Source organism: Castanea sativa, chromosome 1 (assembly GCF_040712315.1).
Source record: "Castanea sativa cultivar Marrone di Chiusa Pesio chromosome 1, ASM4071231v1".
Classification (NCBI taxonomy): Eukaryota; Viridiplantae; Streptophyta; class Magnoliopsida; order Fagales; family Fagaceae; genus Castanea; species Castanea sativa.
This window is the reverse complement of record NC_134013.1, coordinates 36,149,014-36,171,400: the sequence shown is the minus strand read 5'-3', so window position 1 is coordinate 36,171,400 and position 22,387 is coordinate 36,149,014. Positions and strand designations below refer to the sequence as shown.

General features: G+C 36.8%; 1 protein-coding gene across 1 annotated transcript; it reads right to left on the bottom strand.

The window, feature by feature from the left end:
- Positions 1 to 322: 322 nt before the first annotated feature.
- LOC142640727 (S-adenosylmethionine carrier 1, chloroplastic/mitochondrial-like) lies at positions 323 to 22,387 on the bottom strand. Its single transcript, XM_075814955.1, has 12 exons — positions 22,218 to 22,387; positions 21,424 to 21,528; positions 20,642 to 20,724; positions 20,059 to 20,135; positions 18,909 to 18,999; positions 6,154 to 6,207; positions 5,973 to 6,068; positions 5,657 to 5,746; positions 5,279 to 5,330; positions 1,854 to 1,915; positions 1,691 to 1,771; positions 323 to 694 (listed from the first exon to the last, which is right to left on the bottom strand). Exons 1-12 carry the CDS (start codon positions 22,255 to 22,257, stop codon positions 560 to 562), a joined length of 966 nt encoding a protein of 321 aa, XP_075671070.1. The 5' UTR covers positions 22,258 to 22,387; the 3' UTR covers positions 323 to 559.

Sequence of the window (22,387 nt, the reverse complement as noted above, 5' to 3'; positions counted from 1 at the left end):
TGGAAGTGTAACTGTTAAACCAAACATGATAATGATATATTGCTGTAATGTGATACCATGAATCTAACATTACAAGAATGTAACATTACAACTTGATGTAATATCAAGCAAGCTAAACAACCCCCTCAAAGTAATAAAATATCATGAAAATAATTTCAAAATGCCTCGCAACTCTAACCATGCACAAGCTGCAGATTGCAAGTTAAAAAAAAGAAAAAAAAAAAAGAAAAAAAAAAGAGGCATGCAGAGGCACATGATATCATAAATTTAGACATAGAGAAGTTTACTTGAGTAGGGAAAGTCTCGATAAAGAATTACATCATTGACGAACAATTATATTTTATTTATTAATTTTAAGTCAAACAAAAAAGAAAATTTACAAGTTCAATATTCTAATTGATTTTAAAGTTTTGATGCTCCAATCCCAATATAGAAAACTGAAAACTGAATCTAAGGCGAAAGCCAGCAGAATGATTTTCTAGATAGATGAAACAAAGCATTGAAAGAACAGCGAGTGAATAGAGCTATTATGACGACAAAAATAAATAAAACTGGTGAGCTATGGTTGATCTTTGAAAGGGATTGAGTTTTGAGACAGCGGGCGCTTTTGGGCAAGTATTTGCTTTGTCCTTTCAAGAACTCCAAAAAATATTGAACCCCCAATTCCTATCCACAGAACTCTGGGTCCAATTCCCTGCAGAAAACATAAAAAAGAAGGGTAAAATCTGTTACACGTTGTGTAACAACCACCACCCTAAAGAATGTCACATTTTTGCAAACTATTTTAGTTGTCTGCTACGTAAGTTTCACAACCTTTTCCTTTACACAAAAATACCTATTTTTGTTCAAGTTTTAATCAGTTTGAGAATCAGTGTACTAATATACAACTTTCAATTTCTAATAAAGTAACATACCACAGTTTTTTTTCAGTATCGACTCAAGGAAAGATCCATAAATTTCACATCTTTTAACTACATAAATCAGTCCAATTAAGTATATCATTTATTTGTTGTAAATGATCTGAAAGAACATTTTCTTGTCCATGTTATAACTCATTTTGCCCTTCCTTTCACTCCATTAAGATGGCATGACATAATTGGTTTAATATTCTACAAAGGTGAGAAAAAAACAAAAAAAATCAGAAATATATTTGGTAGCCTGATCTCTGCAGAATCGTGGCAAAAATATGTTAAAACCGTCTTTGACATGTTCCAGCACTCTCAAAATTCTAGTCTATTCTGCAAAAGTTAGGCATACAGCAACAAGATGACCATTATATCATTTTGATGAAGGAAGCATTATATTTACTCATATTTACTAAAGGTATTAGGAAGAAGACTGGCATGTGCTACGCACTGTCAAACACAAGATATGAATTACATATTTCATTTGGATCAAGTTTCAATGTGATGATCATAAGAAAGAAAGTGAGGAAAACACTGAAATAGTAAGATGAAAATAAAGCCTTTAGAAGTGCCAAAGCTTTAAAAACATAAGGGATTCCATATCTCTAGAGTATTTCTATTAATGGTATAAATTTTTTAGCAACTCTGACATATTAAGAAAAGCAATAGAATAATCTGAACAGAATTTTCATAATTTCTCTCTGTAACAAGAGAAAAAGAAACCACTACTCCACTGTAATATCATAATTTTGAGACACAAAAAGAATGAAAAGGATCGGTCAAACCTTCAAAAGAGCATGAGTTCCTTCTTCTTTCACGATGGTCCTAACACAATCACAAATCCCTTTGTACTGATTTGCTGATCCCTGCAAAGGTTCAAAGAGAGAGAGAGAAACTCTTTACTAACTTCCTTCAGAGAAAAAAAATCACGAGACAGATTTCCAGTACCTGAACCATTAATCTTGTTTTTATCACATCCAGAGGAGTAGTTATAGCTCCAGTTATTGCACCTGTAGTAAATGAGATTTTACTAAAAGCAGAGCAGACCATATATGCATGATCAGTAAAATTATACACGAGGAGGCTTATATTTAAATGCATCAAGACTTATATTATTTCAATTATATAATGGAATAGGAAAAGATACTTATTGGTGCCTTTAGATGAGGTTCCATGTTTTATGATTTTAATATTGCTAATGCTAAGCTATGGTACAGTGTGCTAAAATTCCAAAATTCTTGTGCTTTAAAACAAAAGCATGCAGTTTCTTATCTGGAGAACAACCGCTGGGTAGTGTTCTCTTATAGTATTGAAGAAATAGCAAAACATGAATCAGATGAGGCTGCTATATCTAAATTATTATCTGGAAAGTACCAATCAACTGAAACACAGAGCCACGTATAATTTGAAGAAAAGTGGAACCGTAATTAGAAAAGTACCTAAGTTCTTAGGCTGTGTGCACAAGTACCACAAACTTGGCGTTTTTCTTTCACAAAATTAGGGGTTTCCAATATTATTTTTAGTATCTAACTTTCAAATGCTGAATGAATTCCAAAGGTCCAATTGCATTCATAAAAATAACATTAGTAAAGAGATGTATCAAGACTAGATAAGGCACCAACAACATGATTGTTTGAGGTTGTTGAGAGATTGTCATACAAAAGTTGGATATCAAGTTTGTAGCCATTTACTAGCCCAAAAAAAAAAAAAAAAGGCGGATAGTTACAAATTACCCACTTGAGGTTAGGCCCAAATTCACATTGCCTGCCTGTGATTTAAAAAATGTCACTTTATCCACCTAAGGTTAGCTCCGTTAGACAGCTATAACCCACCTCACTCTTTTCCATTAGAAAAACAATTATAAGACATAAAACATAGTAGAAAATGGATCAAAAAGCAACTCAAGAAAAACTTTACCTTACCATTGTGAAATCCAAGATTGTGACCCCAAATTCATTTGATTCAAAGTTTTGGGCTGTATTCACTCAAGATTTAGGGATTTATAATTATTACAAGCAAGAAGATCCAATTTCTATAGTTGACACGTATCTCACAGGTATGATTGTGTTCTAGGGTTTGAACTTTTTAGAAAATTGAAGCCAATGAGAGAAAGATTCCCCTTGAGGATTGAGAATTCAGTCATTTTCAAGGAATGTTTGCAATCTATGGAAGATTCTTCACTAGCTCTGTTTGCAGTGCAGTGCAAAAGAGCTCCAACAATGTTTGTTTGAAACTTGATTGGATTTGATTTTATGACCAACTTATTGTTTTTGGCTTTTTTTTTTATTTTTTATTTTTTTTATAATAAATTTGGCTCTGTACAACAAAATCCCACTATAACTTAACCAGAATTCCACAAATCTTGATGAATTTCAACAAAATTCCAGAAGATTTCAGCTGCGTTTAGTTGAATAATGTTGGAGCTAAACACCCCAATCCCAAACCCAAACGTTGGTTGCTTCATACACCAAACTATTTTTTCTTTTTAAGTAAGAGATAGAAATATTATAACGAAGAAGAAAATTATAAGATGTTACACAATATTCCGCAACATTGGTGGGGCTTCCCCCAACCATGTTTACACAAATGAAGTACAAGACCCCATTAATTAGCAAAGCATTTGGCTTCTTGATGTACGGTTGTTAGCAATATGCCATTGAATTGATTGAAACTTATCTTTGAGGTCCCCTGAATCATCTATCCAGGGCCTGCCCAACATAATTTGGGGCCAATGCGATAAATTTATTTGGGGCCATTTATATGCAAATATTAATTAAATAAATTTATTTAATACTAACCATATCAGGGTTAATTTGATGCATTAAATGCATAGTTTGATGAAATAATACTAACTAAACCGTGGTCAATTTCATATAGAAAATTGGATGTCATAGTTGAAGCATAAATTTTAACAAAAAGAAATAGAAATATAATTATTTAAAAAACAAAAGAGGCTTACTTTATGTTGAATATAAGGCAAGGCACAATTAAGTAAAGTTAAAATCTAATTTTTAATTTTATATCTTAATGTTAAGGGAGAGATAGATATTGTTTGGTGTGTGGCTTTGTAAGAGATTGGATGATTAATGTTGACGATCTATCATTTAGGATATCGGTTTACAAAAATTAAAATCTCAAACTATTAGGGGAGATTAATCATCATTGATTATCTAACACATTTGACATTTTTTTTTTTGGGGAAATAATTTAGGGTTCCATTGGGTTAGGCTTATATTGGTCGTGTATTTCGGAGCCCTTGTTAAAAATGAAAAAGAAAAATGCTAAAGCTACTACAAAATGTTTACAATATAATGTGACAATGACTGTGATTGATGAACTTCAATAACTTAATTAATAAATGTTTGAATTACTTTTTTGTGATTGGTGACATGTCAGATTGTAAGCCTATAGTAAATTTTGTAGTATCACTAACATCAGTGTTGGAAAAGAAAAACAAGAGTGCACAACCATTTAATTAATGTATTTTTATAAAATTTTGGGACTTTTACAACAGGGACGAGCCATTTTTTTTTATTAGGGGTAGAAACGTTTTGTAGTGGAAGCCATAGGCCTAGGCCTAAGCTGCCTCTATCAAATGGCCAAATGGGGAGTAAGCCTGAAGATTCAGATATAAATTCATGGTACAACTGTAAGAATTGGGCTTGCAAAGAAGTATTGTGTTTGTCTGAACATTGGAATTGTCTTGCCACAGTTCACATCACTTAAAACCCTAGCTCTTTGATCCATTTTATATTATGTTTTATGTCTTAAAAGTGTTTGTCTAATGGAAAAGAGTAAGGTGGATTACAGCTGTTAAACGGAATTAACCTTAGGTAGGTAAAGTAACATTTTTTAAACCATGGGTAAGCAAAATGAATTTGGACCTAACCTTAGGTGGGTAATTTGTAATTATCCCAAAAAGAAAAGAAAAGAAAAAAAAAGAAGAGTTTTGTAGCCATTCTAGACTGGGGAAATTGACCAACTAGAAAATGAGAAGGATGCTGTTAGGGTCTGTGCAGTTAAAGGCGAGAAAAAAAAAAAAAAAAAAAGTGGGGGGGTTGGGGGGGAGGGGGTATACAGGTGAACTGTGAACATGACCTTATGTCCTCACCAATTTATTGGCAACCTGGGCAATTTTGAGAATTTATATTTTCTTCAAAGCTCATGATAAGAGACAATGATGGTTTTTTTCTTAGGGATGTGGAACCTCACCAGAGCGGGGCCTTTGGAAAATTGGAATAACAAAGAAAGATCTTATATTATCTCTAAACTCTAAAAAGGAAATAAATATGAGAATAATCAAGTCAAACAGAAAGAACAAACGACTGAAGAATCATAAAGATAAACTCAAATTTTTTGGGACGTATACCTACCAGCAAAAGCACCAATTATTGCATTCTCAGGATCATTCAGATCTCTTCGTGCCTATAGAAAAAAGGTAAAACTAAATCACTTCTATGGATAGATATCATGTACTTCTATGCTGACCAATTAGCAGACCACAAGGGAAAAGAAAATGTAATAGAATGAAGTTAATTAATTTGGGTAATGCTCAAAAAATTTGTACCTCTAAGTTTTCAGTTTGAGGTTTTTTACTTTATATAATCTTTTTTGTTCTCCATAGCAACACATTTGTCTAGCCTTTTTGGATGCTTTTAATTTTCTTTATTTAGTCTAATAAAATCCATCCCCACCAAGCAAAGAAAATCCATCTAGGAGTAGACCCAGTTGGATGTATAAGTTAAGCTTACCGCTAGCCTATATCCGATCCGGATCTGCTCATAGATGCAGAACTGGATGGCATCAAAAGGTAAATCTCGCAGTAAGAAGGATCCATACCCCTACAATCTCAACAAAAGAAAAAAAACACTGTAGGGGGTCAGTTTTATGCATGAAACAATTCATAAATTAACAGCATCATGCATAGTTCTGTATAGTACGTTAACTCTTATCTTATAACAACTGGCATAAGGTATCCCCCAGAAGAAGTTTTTAAGCAAAAACCATACAGCTTAGAATGAAGACTGGGATCACAGATCTTAAATTAGAAAATTGAGCATAATATACCACATAAAGGCCTTTAAAACCCTCCTTAGCAACAATGAGGCGGACTGCATCAGGGGCTGAAGCAAATTGCCCAGTTTGCAACCTTTGCTTTATGACCTGAGAAGAATTCTAATAATCACAAACCTAGAAAGCAAGAAGGGATTCAAGGGAAGATGGGAATTGAAGAAGTAAACTTAACTACCTCCGTTGGGACACGGACAAGAGAAGAAGCAGCACCTCCAATTGCACCTGCAGTCTGAAAGAAATCTAAATACCTATTAAGAAAACAAGAAAGCTCTATCCAGTACATTGAAAGTGAAAGTTCTCTCTATTATCTCTTTTACAAGTAAAGGAGACTGAAATGCAGCAAAATGATTCAACCACCTAACTAACCGATCAAATAGTATGTTTAATCATGTTAGCAAAAAGAAAAGAGTATGTTTAAGCAAATATAAAACCTCTGTTAGCACTTAACAGGCCAACTAATAAAAGGCAAGAAATCAGTATGAAAATAGTTAGTACTGCTAAAAGCCTTTAGTGACTGTTCACTGACCCTAGGATAATAAATGAGAAAACAAAAATGGAAATAACAGATAAATATTTGAGCTTCGCCTTCCATAGGACCTTGAACACAAGCATGCAGTAAAGTGACATCCAGTTAGGTCTCTAGGGGATGAACCAAAGACATGAGACTCTTTCCTTCATTAGGGTTGGGCCTTTATGGACTGTAGGACAGAATATGGGATAAATTGTTGTCATTGGCTAATGCAATTTTAGGATTTTTTTAAAATATTTTATTTCTTAATTTTTAATTGTTTTAGAATTTACATAGTCAAAACAGGGTCCTTGTGGTAGTATATTAATTAGGATATATTTGGGAATATTCTTCTTGAGAAATGAGTTCTCTGAAGCCTATAAATACGCTAGCTGAGATTTTCCTTCTTTTTTGGATGCCAAAGTTCTTTTGCTTGTAAATCCAAGGAAACTCTTATGGATACATTTAAGAGTTTGCATCGATAGAACAAAATCTCTGCACCAGTTTGTATCAAAGAATCCGATATCAAGAAAGGCAAAGATGAAACAACCATCCAATTGACAGTGATTGTGGGGGTGCAAGCCTTCAAGGCAGCAATTCAAGCCAACAGTGAGAAGATGACTCATGGACTCCAAGAGCTTCATGACATGCTCATTAATCTGGGTTTAAATGCCAATAAGAATTGTCAAGATGATAGGAGTAATTCTCAAGGATATTATACTTGCGGCCAACCTATTGATCAATGTGTTTATAATTTAAATGATATTCAATATTTTGATGTGTAAAGAAGATTTTATTAGTTGGATTCTTGATCTTGAAGACTTATTTGATCAAAGGAAGATCCTGAAGATTGGTATAACTTGTATCAAGCTTGCGAGAGATACAACTAATTGGTGAAATGATATAGAGTTTTTCACAATACAAAGACATAAGTCTAGATTTTCTTAACAGTCAAGAACGAAAGGACAATGGTAAGTTTTTTATTCTTCATGATTATGATGAAATACTGGTTTATACAATCATAAGCCAGCAAATTCATAAAAAGGGAATTAAAATGAAACTCTTGACTTCCAATCATTGAAAGAAGATTCAATTTTAAATGTTGGAAATTTAGAAGATAAAAAATCTGAAGTAGAGGCTGAACAAGCCAAAGTTGAGGAAAAATTACAGGTTGTACTTAAGATCAAAGACAGCATTTTCGAAGAAATTCTTGAGAGGCTAAAGAGGAAAATATGGAAGATCGAACTGAATTCAAACATGATGATGAGTCTATAAACCCCAAATTACTAAGATTACATTGATTTGTTGGAAACCATTGCGGTACAATCTATTGGTTCCATGGGGTTGAAAATGCTAATTTTGACTCCAATTATTAATTAGTGTCTATTCTAAATAAAGCGTGTATAACTGCTGGCAAAGGTTTTGCCTAAAAATATGAAAGGGGTGCAAACTTATTTCAAGGGCACAAAATGCTTTTGTAGATGGTAGCTAAATCCTTGACTCGATCTTAATTGCAAATGAATGCTTGGATAGAGTGAAATTTTGGACAAATTGGCGGTGTGGGGATCTTCCTCTTCGTTTGGCTTTTCTAGTCTTATACAGTATTGCTACTAACAAAGCGGCCTCTGTCGACTCTTCTCTGATAAGGCAAGGAGCAGGGGATAGGAGAGGTTGGGATGTTCGTTTTATTTGGAGTCCAAATGATTGGGAGGCGGAGTTGGCGGATGATTTCTTTCGGTTTTTGGCAGCCAATTTACCTTCAGCGGATGATGGTGATCGTATGAGATGGAAGTTGACAAAGAATAGGGATTTTAATATCCACTCATTTTATCATAAGTTGCATGGTCCTTCTTCCGTTGTTTTTCCCTAGAAAGGTATTTGGAAGGTTAAGGCCCCTAGGGCGTCTCTTTCTTTGTTTGGACAATCGCCTGTGATAGGATTTTCATGGGTGATAATTTGCGGAGTAGGGGTTTTGATTTTGTTGACTGGTGCATCATGTGTCATTGTTGTGGAGAGACAGTGGATTATTTGTTGTTACATTGTGGGAAGGCGCATCGTTTGTGGAGTTTTGTCTTTATAACTTTTGGGATTTCGTGGGTTCTCTCAAGATCAATTGCAGATTTCCTTTTTGGTTGGTGGAATTGGTTGGGGAAGCATTCATCTAACATTTGGAATTTAGCTTCGTTGTGTTTGATGTGGTGTATTGGAGGGAACGCACTTGACAGACTTTTGAGGAATTAAATAGATCCGATGAACAGTTGCTTGCTTTTTTCAGTGGTTCCTAGGGACGGACCTAGGATTTCAAGCTAGGGGGTCAGAGATAAGCGAAAATAAAAAATAAAAAAAATTCAATACACATCCATATAGTATTAAGAAACTTTCAACCAAGACAAATATACAAAAATCATTGTTTCTTAATATATTAAGATACAATCATCTACCAACAAAAACAAAATATACAAAACACTATTATTTCTTAATACACAGAACACTATTGTTTTTTTACATTTTTTTTTAAAGATTTACATGGGTTGGGTTGATGATTCATGATTTTGGAGGGGGCCCAAGCTACAAAGTAAGGGGGGCCCAAGTCTAAATTTATTATTTTTTACTGAAAATTAAACTACTAAAAAAAAATTTAGGCCCAGTGGGGGCCCAGGGCCCCACCTGGGTCCATCCTTGTTGGTTCCCTTTTTGATTGGTCTAGGGCTTGGGGACTCACATCTAGTGAATCTATCCCTTTGTTCCTTAGCTCTTCTATTTTTGCTTTTCTCTCTTTTTTTGTAATCTTTGATATTCTTTGTGCTTCTTTGCGTAAAATAGTTTTTTGAATAGACATTTTTCTTACTTATCAAAAAAAAAAAAAAGGTAAAATCAAGAGTTGCACTCCAGGGTTGATTTGTAAATTGGATATTGATAAATCTATGACCATGTTAGTTGGACAGGGTACTTATCCATTGGCAGGACGGGGTTTGGAGAGAATTGTAGGAGTTGCATTCATACTTGTATAGCTACGGTTTGGTTTTCAATTTTGGTAAACAATTCACCAGCTGGCTTCTTCAGTAGTTCATGGGATCATATTCATTATCCCCATTGCTCTTTATAGTAGTTATGGAGGTGGTGAGTAGGATACTAAAGAAAATTGTGGGGATTTTTTATTGACAGATTCGGGGTAGGACATGCTGCAACAGCTAGGCATTATATCTCCCATCTCATATTTGCTAATGATACTCTTTTTTATTTCATGGATGCAAATGCCAAAAAATTTCTTCCCATAGTGTTCAATTGCTTTGAAGTTGTTACAGGTCTGAAGGTTAATATGGGTAAAAGTGAAGTGGCACCGATAGGTAATGTGAGTGGTGCGGACACAAGATATAGGCCCCCAATTATACACACGTATGGGAGGAAAAGCAAAAAGAAGACGGCCCAACCTGTGGCCTTATGGATGGAGCCTATTAGTTATTGGGCTTGAGATTCTGCAAGCCCGAACATTTAATAATTAGGGTTTTGTGTTGTTAGCTATTTAATAATTAGGGTTTTGTGTTGTTAGCTATTTAAACACTTTTTCTGATTATTGTAAGACGGCTTTTGACAATTATAAAAAAACGTTTGTTCTCTCTTACACTGGTGCCGACTCCAGTTTGCTTGGTGCTGACTCCAAGCAGCCCTTAGGTGCTGACTCCTAGGGTTTATCCTATCATTTTTCTGCTCTATTATACTATTGTGGTTGTCCTACGTCAGTTTTGGTATCAGAGCAGACTTTCGGTCCATTCAACACAACCGTAGACAACCACGCAAAGCCATCAAAAACAAAAGAGTAAGCCAACAATGACAGTACCTTTCAAGTTTTTGCCCCATGAGATTTTAAACAAGCCCAGGCCAGCCCCTGCAATCCGTGTATTCCCCCAAGCCTCACATGAGTTTCTCACCCCCAAACCAACAGAGAAGCCAGCGGTGCCTCCCAAGCCGGTGACCACCATCCATGCCCGCCTCTGACCTCAGAACCCACAACCCAAAAAAAAAAAAAAAAAAAAAAAAAAAAAAAAAAAAAGGAGAAGAAGAAGCAGAGACCCACGGACCCAGCCGCCAACACCCACCAGCCGCCGCGAAGCCCAACAGCCACCACAGCCACCAACCGCCGCGAAGCCCAACCGTCACCAGCCACCAGCCGCCGCGAAACCTAGCACTTCACCAACCGCTGCGAAGCCCAACCGTCACCGCTGCTGAGGACTTCGACCACCGCCGATGCCAAGGCCGAGACGAACAGCCTCCAGCTCCGCTGATGACTCCGGTGACTCCAGCTGCTGCCTCCGTCGACGGATCCAGCCGATGACTCCACCGTTCTTTTCTTTCTCTTTTAGTTTCTTTTGTTTCTAATAGCTTCTTTAGTTCAGTGTGGTATTTTGGGAGTTGGGTTAGCAGATTATTGTTTTAAGCTGTAGTCTTTTATCGTATTTCACCCAAAAAAAAAAAAAAAAAAAGAGAATAAGAAAAAAGACACTGTTGCTGTGACAGCCCATTGCTTGTATTGGGCTTTAATTGTTTTCACAGGTTCCTCAGTCCAAGTCAATTTCCTACTTGAAGAGCAGACCGTGACTGCCTAATGCAATACGTGGAGCCACTGACTAGGGTACAATTATGACTATATTTTTGGTGGATTCAATTTTATCTCATTAAAAAAAAATATTATCTTTATGTTTTTTATGTGCATATCCCACCATACTCCATTATCCTATCCAGTTTGTGCTCAAATTAATCGTTTTATTGTTTGTGTCCTCTTTTAGTACCTACTCTAAAATTCCAAAAAAAAAAAAAAAAAAAAAAAACTAATTTCTTTGAAATATCTGATTCTTATTATTAATTGTGGAGCTTCTTGGAATTTGACGTTTATTTGGGCTATCTCTTAATACTGTGAACACTGTCACTATTTGTCTGCAATTCCTTCCTTTGATTCATCGATCTAGTCTCTACATGCACTTTTGCTTGACCTTTAATTTTACATTGAAAATTGATTACTTGAATCTTTGGGAATCTCAACTGCATTCATAAATATTGTGTTGCATGCATCTACGTAGTGGTCGCGTCATATCAAACCCTGAACATCAATCCACGTCCGAATCTAGGCCCTCTTTAGAGCAAACCATAGGAGACCTAGCTAAGAGTGTCCGTGATTTGCTGGATAGGGTAGAGCGAATTGAAACATCTCAAAGAGAGACCACTAACCATGAAGGAGATAACATGCATGGGCAAAATAACAATGGTCACTTTAATAGGGCTCCACACTTCGAACATGATCACTATAATCACTATGGTCCTAGGGATTATGATGATAGGATGTCTAAGGAAAGGATAGAAGCACCCACCTTTGATGGCTGCCTAGACCCATGGGTTTTCACTGATTGGTTACATCAAATGGAGAAATTCTTTGACTATTACCATTGGGCTGAGAATAGGAAAGTGAGGTATGCTAGGATGAAGTTAGTTGGGAGAGCTGATCTTTTCTGGGAGGACCTTGAGGAAACCCTTAGGCGACGACGTGAGCCCCCCATTATTGATTGGATGGAGATGAAGGACGCCCTCTCGAGGAATTATCTTCCTCTAACTTATAGGAGCTCCCTCCTTGAGGAATGGGATCGCCTAAGACAAGGCACTGCTCCTGTGACTGAATACATAGAGAAATTCAAGGAATTCCAAAGGCGAATTTGAATAGTTGAGAAAGAGGTTGTCACACTCAATAGGTTCAAGAAAGGTTTAAATGCTAACCTACTAGGTGAGATTATCACCCGAGGAGTCACCACCTTAAGAGAAGCCTATGACCTTGCTAGGAATTGTGAGTTAGCATCCAAATCTATCTTTTGGCGACGTTTTGAGCTTCGAAGCATTCCTCCCAACCCTCAACCTTTTGGTAGCAAACCTAAACTTGCCTTACCCCCTAAGGTCAACCCCAATAGCATCCCGATACAAAAAGAGGACAAGGGAAAAGGTGTGATCAATGAGCCCTCAAGATTAGGCTGTCGCCTCCAATGCTTCAAATGCAATGGGATTGGACATGTCGCAGCTAGATGTCCCTCTAGGACCCTTGTCATTCAAGAGGATGATGAAAAGGTAGAAAATGTTGAAGAGCTAGTGTATGACCCAAATGCTGAAGAAGTCCAAGATGTTGAGGCCGAATGGGAAGATGATCCCAGCTACCTCACGTGCATTAGAGCCATCTCCCCTCAGGTTGATGATTCCCAGGCTGTTTTTGGTGTCCCTAGAGTGAATGTGGTAAGGTGTGCTTTGACAGAACAAAGGGAAACTGATGATTGGCGAAGAAGTGTCATCTTCCAGACTTACACTAAGTGTGGAGACAAAACGTGCAAGGTTATTATAGATAGTGGGAGTTGCATTAATGCGGTGTCCTCTAACATTGTTTCCCGCCTAGGCTTGAGATTGATTCCACACCCTAACCCATATAAAGTTTCTTGGGTGGATACTTCCTCCATAGCCATAAAAGAAAGATGTGTTGTCCCACTTCAATTCCTCACCTACAAGGCAGAAATATGGTGTGACGTAATTCCCATGGATGTAGGGCATATTATCTTAGGTAGACCTTGGCTTTATGATCTGGATGTCACCCTTCATGGGCGATCCAATTCTCGCTCATTTATGTTTGGAGGCAAGAAGATTGTGCTTAATCCTTTGAAACCCAAGCCAATCGACATGAGTAAGAAGCCAGAAGTGCCGAAGGCGAAAGGTCTAAACAACATAAGCCCAAAGGCATTTGAAAGGGTAGCAGTTCAAGAATCTATTGTGTTTGTCTTGGTTGCTAGGGAACTTCATGGAGAGACCTGTGAGGAGCAACCTGAAGAAGTGAGGTCCGTGCTCCAAGAATTTAAGGATGTTTTCCCTAAGGAACTCCCCGATCATTTACCGCCCATGCGTGATATCCAACACGCTATAGATTTTGTGCCCGGAGCGACCTTACCTAACTTGCCCCATTATAGGATGAGCCCTGCAGAACATGCCGAGTTGCAAAGACAAGTAGAAGAACTACTTAGAAAAGGTTTCGTTCGTGAGAGCATGAGCCCTTGTGCAGTCCCTGCACTCTTAACTCCAAAGAAAGATGGGACTTGGAGGATGTGTGTTGATAGTCGTGCCATCAACAAGATCACTGTGAAGTATCGTTTTCCTATCCCTCGGTTGGATGACATGTTGGATATGATAGCTGGAGCAATGATCTTTTCCAAGATAGACTTAAAAAGTGGCTATCATCAAATTAGGGTTTGTCCTGGTGATGAGTGGAAAACTGCCTTCAAGATGAAAGATAGTTTATATGAGTGGATGGTTATACCTTTTGGATTGTCCAATGCTCCTAGTACTTTTATGAGAGTGATGACTCAAGTGCTTAAGCCTTTTATGGGAAAATTCCTGGTTGTGTATTTTGATGATATCCTCATTTATAGTAAGTCTAGGGAGCAACACTTAGACCACCTAACTCAAGTTTGTACAACCCTTAGGAAGGAGAGTTTATATGGTAACCTCAAGAAGTGCTCTTTCTTTGCTGAATAAAGTTGTTTTCCTAGGTTTCATAGTGTCATACGAAGGAGTTTCGCCGACCCAGGAAGGTTCGAAGCCATTATGGATTGGCCCGAGCCCAAAACTATACATGAGATTCGAAGCTTTCATGGGCTCGCTTCCTTTTATCGCCGATTCATCAAAGGATTTAGTACCATTATGTCCCCCATCACTGACTGCTTGAAACATGGGGAGTTTATTTGGACAAAGGCTGCTACGAAGGCCTTCAAGGAGGTGAAACAGAAGATGACTGAGGCACCTGTCATGCGTCTCCCTGATTTCACCAAGCCTTTTGAAGTGGAATGTGATGCCTCAGGTATTGGCATAGGGGGAGTACTTAGTCAAGAGCGCCACCCAATTGCCTATTTCAGTGAGAAGTTAAATGATGCTAAGCAAAAGTACTCCACATATGACAAAGAATTTTATGCCATTGTACGAGCTCTTTGGCATTGGCGCCATTACTTGTTGTCTCGAGATTTTATTATCTACTCTGATCATGAAGCTTCGCGCTATCTCAATTCCCAAAAGAAGTTAAATTTTAGGCACGGTAGTTGGGTTGAATTTCTGCAACGCTACTACTTTGTGGTGAAACATAAGGCGGGAGTTGAGAATAAGGCTGCTGATGCACTGAGTCGAAGAGTGTCTTTGCTCTCAGTCATAAGTGTTAAGGTCACTGGGTTTGAACGACTTAAGGATGACTATCAGTCATGCCAAGATTTTGGGGAGCTCTACACTAGCCTAAGTAATGCTTCACACCCCGTCTTGGATGATTATACCCTTCAGGATAGTTACTTGTTCAAAGCCAACAAGTTGTGTATCCCTCGGTCGTCAGTGAGAGATTTTCTAGTTTGGGAGATACATGCAGGAGGCCTTGCAGGTCATTTTGGCCGAGATAAGACAATTGAGGAAGTGGAACGTCAATTCTATTGGCCTGGTCTTAAGAGGGGCGTTGCTAAGATAGTTGGTCAGTGTCGTACATGTCAACTAGCCAAACATCGCAAGCAAAACACTGGTCTATACACACCTTTACCTGTGCCAGATCGCCCGTGGCAGGACGTGAGTATGGACTTTGTACTAGGTTTGCCCCGCACCTTTAGGAAGCATGATTCTATCCTAGTAGTTGTTGATCGCTTCTCTAAGATGGCTCATTTCCTACCATGTTCTAAGACTTCTGATACTTCTAAAATTGCAAAGCTTTACTTTGATGAGATTGTCAAGCTTTATGGTCTCCCCAAAACCATAGTGTCTGATAGGGATGTTCGCTTCATGAGTTATTTTTGGAAGACCTTGTGGCATTTAGTAGGCACCAAATTGAAATTTTCCACGGCATTTCATCCCCAAACTGATGGTCAAACTGAGGTGGTTAATCGTAGCCTAGGGAACCTCCTTCGGTGTCTAGTGGGTGAAGCCAATCGAAATTGGGATTCAATTCTTCCTATAGCCCAACTTGCATATAATAGCTCTGTCAACAGGTCTATAGGCGTTAGTCCTTTTGAGGTTGTGCATGGATATACACCTAGGAAGCCTTTAGATCTTTTGCCCATGTCCCCACATGTTAGGATTTCTGAATCTGCTGAGGCATTCGCACGACATGTTCATGATTTGCATACTGAGATTCACAAAAAAATTCAGGTAAGTAATTCTCAATATAAAATTCATGCTGATACTCATCGGCGTCATGCAGAGTTTCAGGTAGGAGATTATGTCATGATTCGGATCCGACCTGAACGGTTTCCCTCTGGGACCGTTAAGAAATTGCAGGCTCGTAGTGCCGGTCCGTTCAAGGTATTGAAACGAATGGGCCCAAATGCATATGTCATTGACCTTCCTCATGATTATGGTATTAGCTCCTCCTTTAATATTAAGGATCTAGTTGCTTATAAAAGCCCTACAACTATTCCTGATACTCCTTTTGATGAGCCCTTGCTTAATCCTATTGATGCCCCTATGCCTACCCCTTTACCCTTAAATTTGCCCTATGCACATAAAGAATCTATTGATGCTATTTTAGATGAGCAAATTGTTTCTACCAGGGATGGAGGAGTTCACCGTTTCCTAGTTCGGTGGCGCGGGTGACCAGATTCTGATTGCACATGGATTACTAGAGATGAGCTACAGCAACTGGATCCTGATTTACTGGAGTACTATCAGAGCTCTTCAGCTTTCCACTCGACGGGGTCGAGTTCCTCTCACCCGGGGGGAGTTGTTGCGGACACAAGATATAGGCCCCCAATTATACACACGTATGGGAGGAAGAGCAAAAAGAAGACGGCCCAACCTGTGGCCTTATGGATAGAGCCTATTAGTTATTGGGCTTGAGATTCTGCAAGCCCGAACATTTAATAATTAGGGTTTTGTGTTGTTAGCTATTTAATAATTAGGGTTTTGTGTTGTTAGCTATTTAAACACTTTTTCTGATTATTGTAAGACGGCTTTTGACAATTATAAAAAAACGTTTGTTCTCTCTTACACTGGTGCCGACTCCAGTTTGCTTGGTGCTGACTCCAAGCAGCCCTTAGGTGCTGACTCCTAGGGTTTATCCTATCATTTTTCTGCTCTATTATACTATTATGGTTGTCCTACGTCAGTGAGTAACATGGCAAAATTAGCAGACATCCTTTGCTATAAGATTGTGAGTTTACTGATGACATATCTTGGGATGCTGCTGGGGGCTTCCTTTAAGGTGTTATTTATTTGGAATACTATTTTGGAAAAGATGGAACGCAAACTGTCTAGTTGGAAGAAGATATATTTGTCCAAGGGAGGGAGCCTAACGTTGTCAAAAAGTACAATTTCTAGCTTACCAACCTACAACCTCTCATTATTTACTATTCCCATTAGTGTGGCAAATAAGATGGAGAGGCTGCCGAGGAACTTTTTGCGAGGTACTTCAGATGAGGAGTTCTAGTTCTCCCTGGTGGCCTGAGATACAGTTTGTTCTCCCATTGCAGTAGGTGGATTGGGATCCAACAGATGAGAAGTTTTTATCAAGCATTATTGGGAAATGGTTATGGAGATTTGGGAATAAGGCCACGCATCTTTAGAGACGGGTTATCACTATGAAGTATAAGGAGAATTGGGGTGGTTGGATTTCAAAACCATTTAAAGGGACACATGGGTGTAGCTTATGGAAAAGAATTAGGGCAGGTTGGGATAATTTTCTTCAGTTTGTGTCTTTCAAGGTGGGGGTGGCACCTGAGTAAGGTTTTGGAAGGATATTTAGTGTGGGAATCATTCTCTAAAAGAGTTGCACCCAGATTTATATTGTTTAGTGAACAAGAATGCCCCAGGTCATTCAGTCATAAATAGTCAGATGTTGTGGCATGAAGCTATAACATGAGATTTTGTAGAGTTTTTCATGACTAGGAATCAGAGCCAATGAATTATCTACTCAAACATCCCCAGGTGGGAAGGAGCTGATAGGATGAGATGGCAATTGAAGGGGGATGGTTGCCTTGATGTTTGTTCCTTTTAAGAGGCTATCTGAGGTAAAAAGAAGCTAATTCTTTCCCTTGGAAGAGTATTTGGTGCATTAAGGCCCTGAAAAGGGTCTCGTCGTTCATTTGGACAGCAACCTAGGGGAAGATTCGAACTTGTGATTCATCAAGCAAGGTTTCTCTTTAGTTGGTTGGTATTGTATGTGTTGATGTAATGGGGAGATGGTGGACCATCTGCTGATCCATTGTGAAGTTGCATATGTATTATAGTGTAGTTGTTAGAGCCTTTGGGATCCAAAGGATGTTGCCATGGAAGGTAGATGATTTCTTGTTTAGACGGAGGAATTGGAATTGGTTTGAAAAACACTCGTTGAATATTTGGAATTTTGTCCCGTTATGTTTGATGTGGCTATTGTGTAAAGAGCCAAATTGTCATACCTTTGACGATATAGAAAAATCACAATCTTAGTTGGAATCATTGCTGATTCGAACTCTATTTGATTGGTCTTGTGTGTGGAGTCATACTAGAAGCATTTCCATTTTAGATTTCATAGAACCACTTCATTCTTGTGCATAATTCTTTTAGATTATGTTGTGTTCATCAACATGGACAAAAAGTAATCTCTTCTTCTAATAATAAATAAATAAAAAATCTCTTTGACCTTTATTTTTTATTTTTTTATTTACTTATATAAAAAAAAAATTCAAGTTATTCAAGTATTTGAAGTAACTTTATTTGGAGCTAAAGATTTCAATTTCCAACTAAAAACTAAAGGGCAAGTTTCATTGAAATGGAGGGATTATTTGTAAAATCAAAATATGGAGGTCACTTTTTGTAATTTGTTAATTTTTATATTTTTATCTAGTTTTTGGATTTTAGGTTTTCAATTTTATTTCGTTATTTTTAATTGCTTTTAAGGTTTCTTTAGTCAAAATAAGGTCCTTATATGGTAGTAAATTAATTAGTTTATATGTGGGAATATTCTTATTTGGAAAAATAAGTTTTCTAAAGCCTATAAATAGGCCTGTAATCTGTAAAACAAAAATAGCAATTCATATTTCAAAACAAATGGGAGTTTTTTAATTTTCAGATGGATTCCAGAGTTTTCCTCCAAGTGGGTTCAAGCCTTCAAGGAACCTGATTAAAAAATTTGTATTCAGTTAGAACAACATCTAACCCTACCATGCTTTCTGTTCTGCAACAAGACACTAGGGAAGGCTACCCTCATTACGTAGCCCATTGTCTCCCTAGCTAAAAGGGCAAAACTCTGTATTTATGAAGTTATGGAAAGGCAAATTAATGAAGAACTTTTAGCCATTATAGTCTAGCAACATGAAAATTGTCAGATTAATGAAAAACTTTGTGCCATGACAGTCCGGCTACATGAAGATTGTCATTTTGCATATATGGTTAATTAAAAAACTTACCAAATGAGCTACTGCACTAAGGTTTTCAGGAAAGGACTTCAGCAATTTTTGCTTTGTAGGTTCATACACACCGACAAATATGGCAGAAGCCCTGTGAAGAAATAGAAGTTCATCAGCCATGTCCACATAATAAGAAGAGGTATGCAATTAATGAACATTGGGGGAAAAATTAGAAAGAAATGGTGTTCTGATAAAACTTCTCAAGTATTACATAGATTCATATCAAGCACTTTTTCAAGCATTTGGCTCATAGTGTTAAAAAGTTAAGGCTTAAACATAGGTTCCCAAGTCCTCAAGGAAGAGGCAGACAATGAAATAACTGAAACTGTCTCTATTGAGAAAAACAATTCATGAAGAAGATTGAAAATTCACTAAGAATCCAGCCTGCACAGAGGAAAAATCAAATCACAGCAAAATTCTTATGAAAAGTTTGAGTTGGAAGAAGTTGATGATTGAAATATTTATTAATAGGATTATACTCAAATAAACAATGTAACAAAAAGATTAAGCATGTGACTAAGCTGCCTTGCTATATACAAACGAACTCCCATCATGGAGAACTAATTTTAAAAGTTTATTATGCGCTTAAACTAGTAGGTACAAGGGTCTTAAGATGAATAGGGAAAAAAGATTCTTGTATCAACCACAAGCAGTTAAGATATGCATTCCTCAGCTTTGCTTATCTTGCATAACGCTTTGCTTATCTTGTGTTTATCATCCACTAAGTGTTCATGTAGCTTTGGCCAAAAAGTTAGGTTTTAAATTGTCTTGTGTGAAAACATATAGAAGAAATCAAACTACATTTGTTAAAATTTTAAATATTATGGAACATGTATAGAAGATGAGAAAAGAAGAACGGAAGAAATTAAAGTGGTTCGGTCACATACATCTTTCATTTACGTTATTGTAACACATTGGAAACCCATATTTTTAATAGAATTTACAGAATTATAAAATAGGTCAGCTATGAATTTATTACATGTATATTTTAGATTTGAATTTCAAATCAATTTATTTAATTGCTCCAATCCCTTGATTTACCCAAGCAATCGATCCCTTGCTTTAGTCACCACGGTTTGGAAAGTGAATCATACTATCCAACATTCATGCAAATAATGAGGAAAAGCATATATGCAACTAATTTACTCACGGTAAGACACCAGCAAGGTTTCCAGCCAATCCAGAATAGAGACCCTCCAAAATAATTTTTCCTCCACCCTGGGCAGCCTGACAAACAAATGAATGAATGATTAATTGCAACAATTCAAGCAAGAACAAGCAAGTCAATGCATTGTAAAACATCAAGATTTTATATTTAGACTATGAACAGGTTGACAACAATAGTAAAATAGCCATAAATTTATGAAGAATGATAGAAAGCAAAGGAACAAAAGCATGAGTTGGTCCCATACAAAAGAGTTGTATGACCTTTAATCTAATGCATGACACCTTTGAAGGATGAACTGTGACCAATAGGAAAATTCTCAATTTAACTAGCAATGCATGTTAAGCTGTATGGAATGAAACAAAATTGTATAACAAAAAGTATTGCATCATCCAATAGTAGAAAGAAAACAACAAATTTTAGAAGCAAATGCATTCTATAGAAGTGGGGGATCAAGACCATGTCAACACATATAGTGGAACAGTCCTGGCAGTAATAATTCTTCTTCAAATTTAGTTAGCAACATAATGCAATAGATAAACAAAAATATCCAGTATACTTGACGTGCCTGTAGTCTTGTTTTTATAGTATCAATTGGATATAATGCTGCTTCCACAACAACACCAGCAAAGCCTCCAGCTATAAAACCTTCTGCAAAACCCAAGATTTTGCTTTGTGATTTTATTGTTTATAGTAAAGATTCATCTTTATGAATAACCCATAGCCAATCTGAAATTACTTGACTGGAACCCAGATCAAGAGTGATAGTTTTTCCTAGAATTAAGATAAGGAATAGTTATTTCGAATACAATATGAATCAAAACAATGAAATATGGTTGTAAATTATAAGTGGTAAGTGGCTGATTATGGTTTTAAATTTTAAAATAGCTACCCAACCTTCTGCAATTTGGACTGATTTTTCTTTCGTGGTCTACTATGAGCCTTAAAATACAAGCCAGTCATAGATTATTGACACAGAAAATACTTGAAAAATATATGGTTTGAGTGATCTGTTTTGCATCTAATCCTTAAAAGGAAAAGCTCTTTGTACCTTGAACTTTCATTACAAATTGGAATTTCATAGCTTGTGTGTCCTAGGCAAAACATTTTGCCAATGAGACAATTTGGATTAGGGCATGAAACATCAAAATCACTACTTCCTTGGCCAAATTATCTGACTGTTAAACATCAGAATCACTACTTCCTAGACCAAATTAAATAAAGGATCTTTAAATTTTCTGCATATTACAGGGCCACAATTGAGAACAGTCAACCATCAGATCGCTGTAAATTCAACAATTAAGAAATGCATCTAACCTAATTTCAACTGGATCAAATTACATTACATACCGTAGAAAACGCGTAAAAAATCAGATGGCTTGGTCTCTCCTGCACTGAATGAAGCAACCTTATTTGGCTCCTTTTGAGAGCTATGCATTTTAAATGTCAATGCATCTGTAAAATGAAACCATTAGCTCAAAACAAGTTCTATTGGGCAACAACTGCTTTCAATTATCCAAAAAAAAAAAAAACCAACTGCTTTCAAATAATTTTTCCTCAAAACTCAAAAGGAAAGTAATAGAAAACATCCAGGGAGAAGAATTAGTTATACATTTCGAGACACTTCTGTAGATAAAATCCCATATTTCCAGACACTAGTTCAGAGGTTTCTCATTTATTGCTTTAACAGTCTCATGTATGTTTTTTTTTTTGTTTTTTTTAATTGGTGGAAAAGATAGTAAAATGGGTAACTCTGATATCAACATGTGATCATTAATAAGATTATATAGCAACCCTTTGCCATGCATGATCAAGAGTTCTTAAAAATATAAAGAGAGAAAATTTTGGTCTATGAAGCAATTCAACCAAATGGGATACCATTTCTTCATCAAATTAGTTTAGTTATATCAAAACCATCCCTCTTTTTCAGCTCTCATGTAACAACAACCCACTTACAATTCTAAAACTGTGCCACAAAGATGAAGCATAAAAGACAGCAAATGAAACCAATAACAAAAGTTTCTTTGGCTTTTCTATGAGTTTTTCAGCGACCCATTAGAGCATATAAGTTACAAATCTTAACCCCAAAAAAAATTAAAAAAAAAAAAAAAAAAATTAAGAAGAGAGAGTAAGAAAATGAATACCGTGTGGAGGTGAGTCTTTCTGAGAACTTTTGGCATGCATTGGCAATGTAGTTTACAAGGTCCAATAATAAATCTCAGTTCAAGTGATTATAGAAAACCAAACCTTCGAGAGAGTGCTGTGTCGTGTCTGTCGCTATGTTTACATCCAAATCAACGACTAAAAAATTTGT

What these genes read in the sequence shown, in the direction of transcription:
- LOC142640727 (XM_075814955.1), bottom strand. Translation starts at nt 22,257, where the DNA reads ATGCATGCCAAAAGTTCTCAGAAAGACTCACCTCCACACG. An exon ending in TTTTTTACGCGTTTTCTACG is followed by an intron (nt 20,725 to 21,423) that starts GTATGTAATGTA and finishes TGGGTTTTGCAG; the next exon opens with AAGGTTTTATAGCTGGAGGC. An exon ending in GTTTTAAAGGCCTTTATGTG is followed by an intron (nt 5,747 to 5,972) that starts GTATATTATGCT and finishes TTGAGATTGTAG; the next exon opens with GGGTATGGATCCTTCTTACT.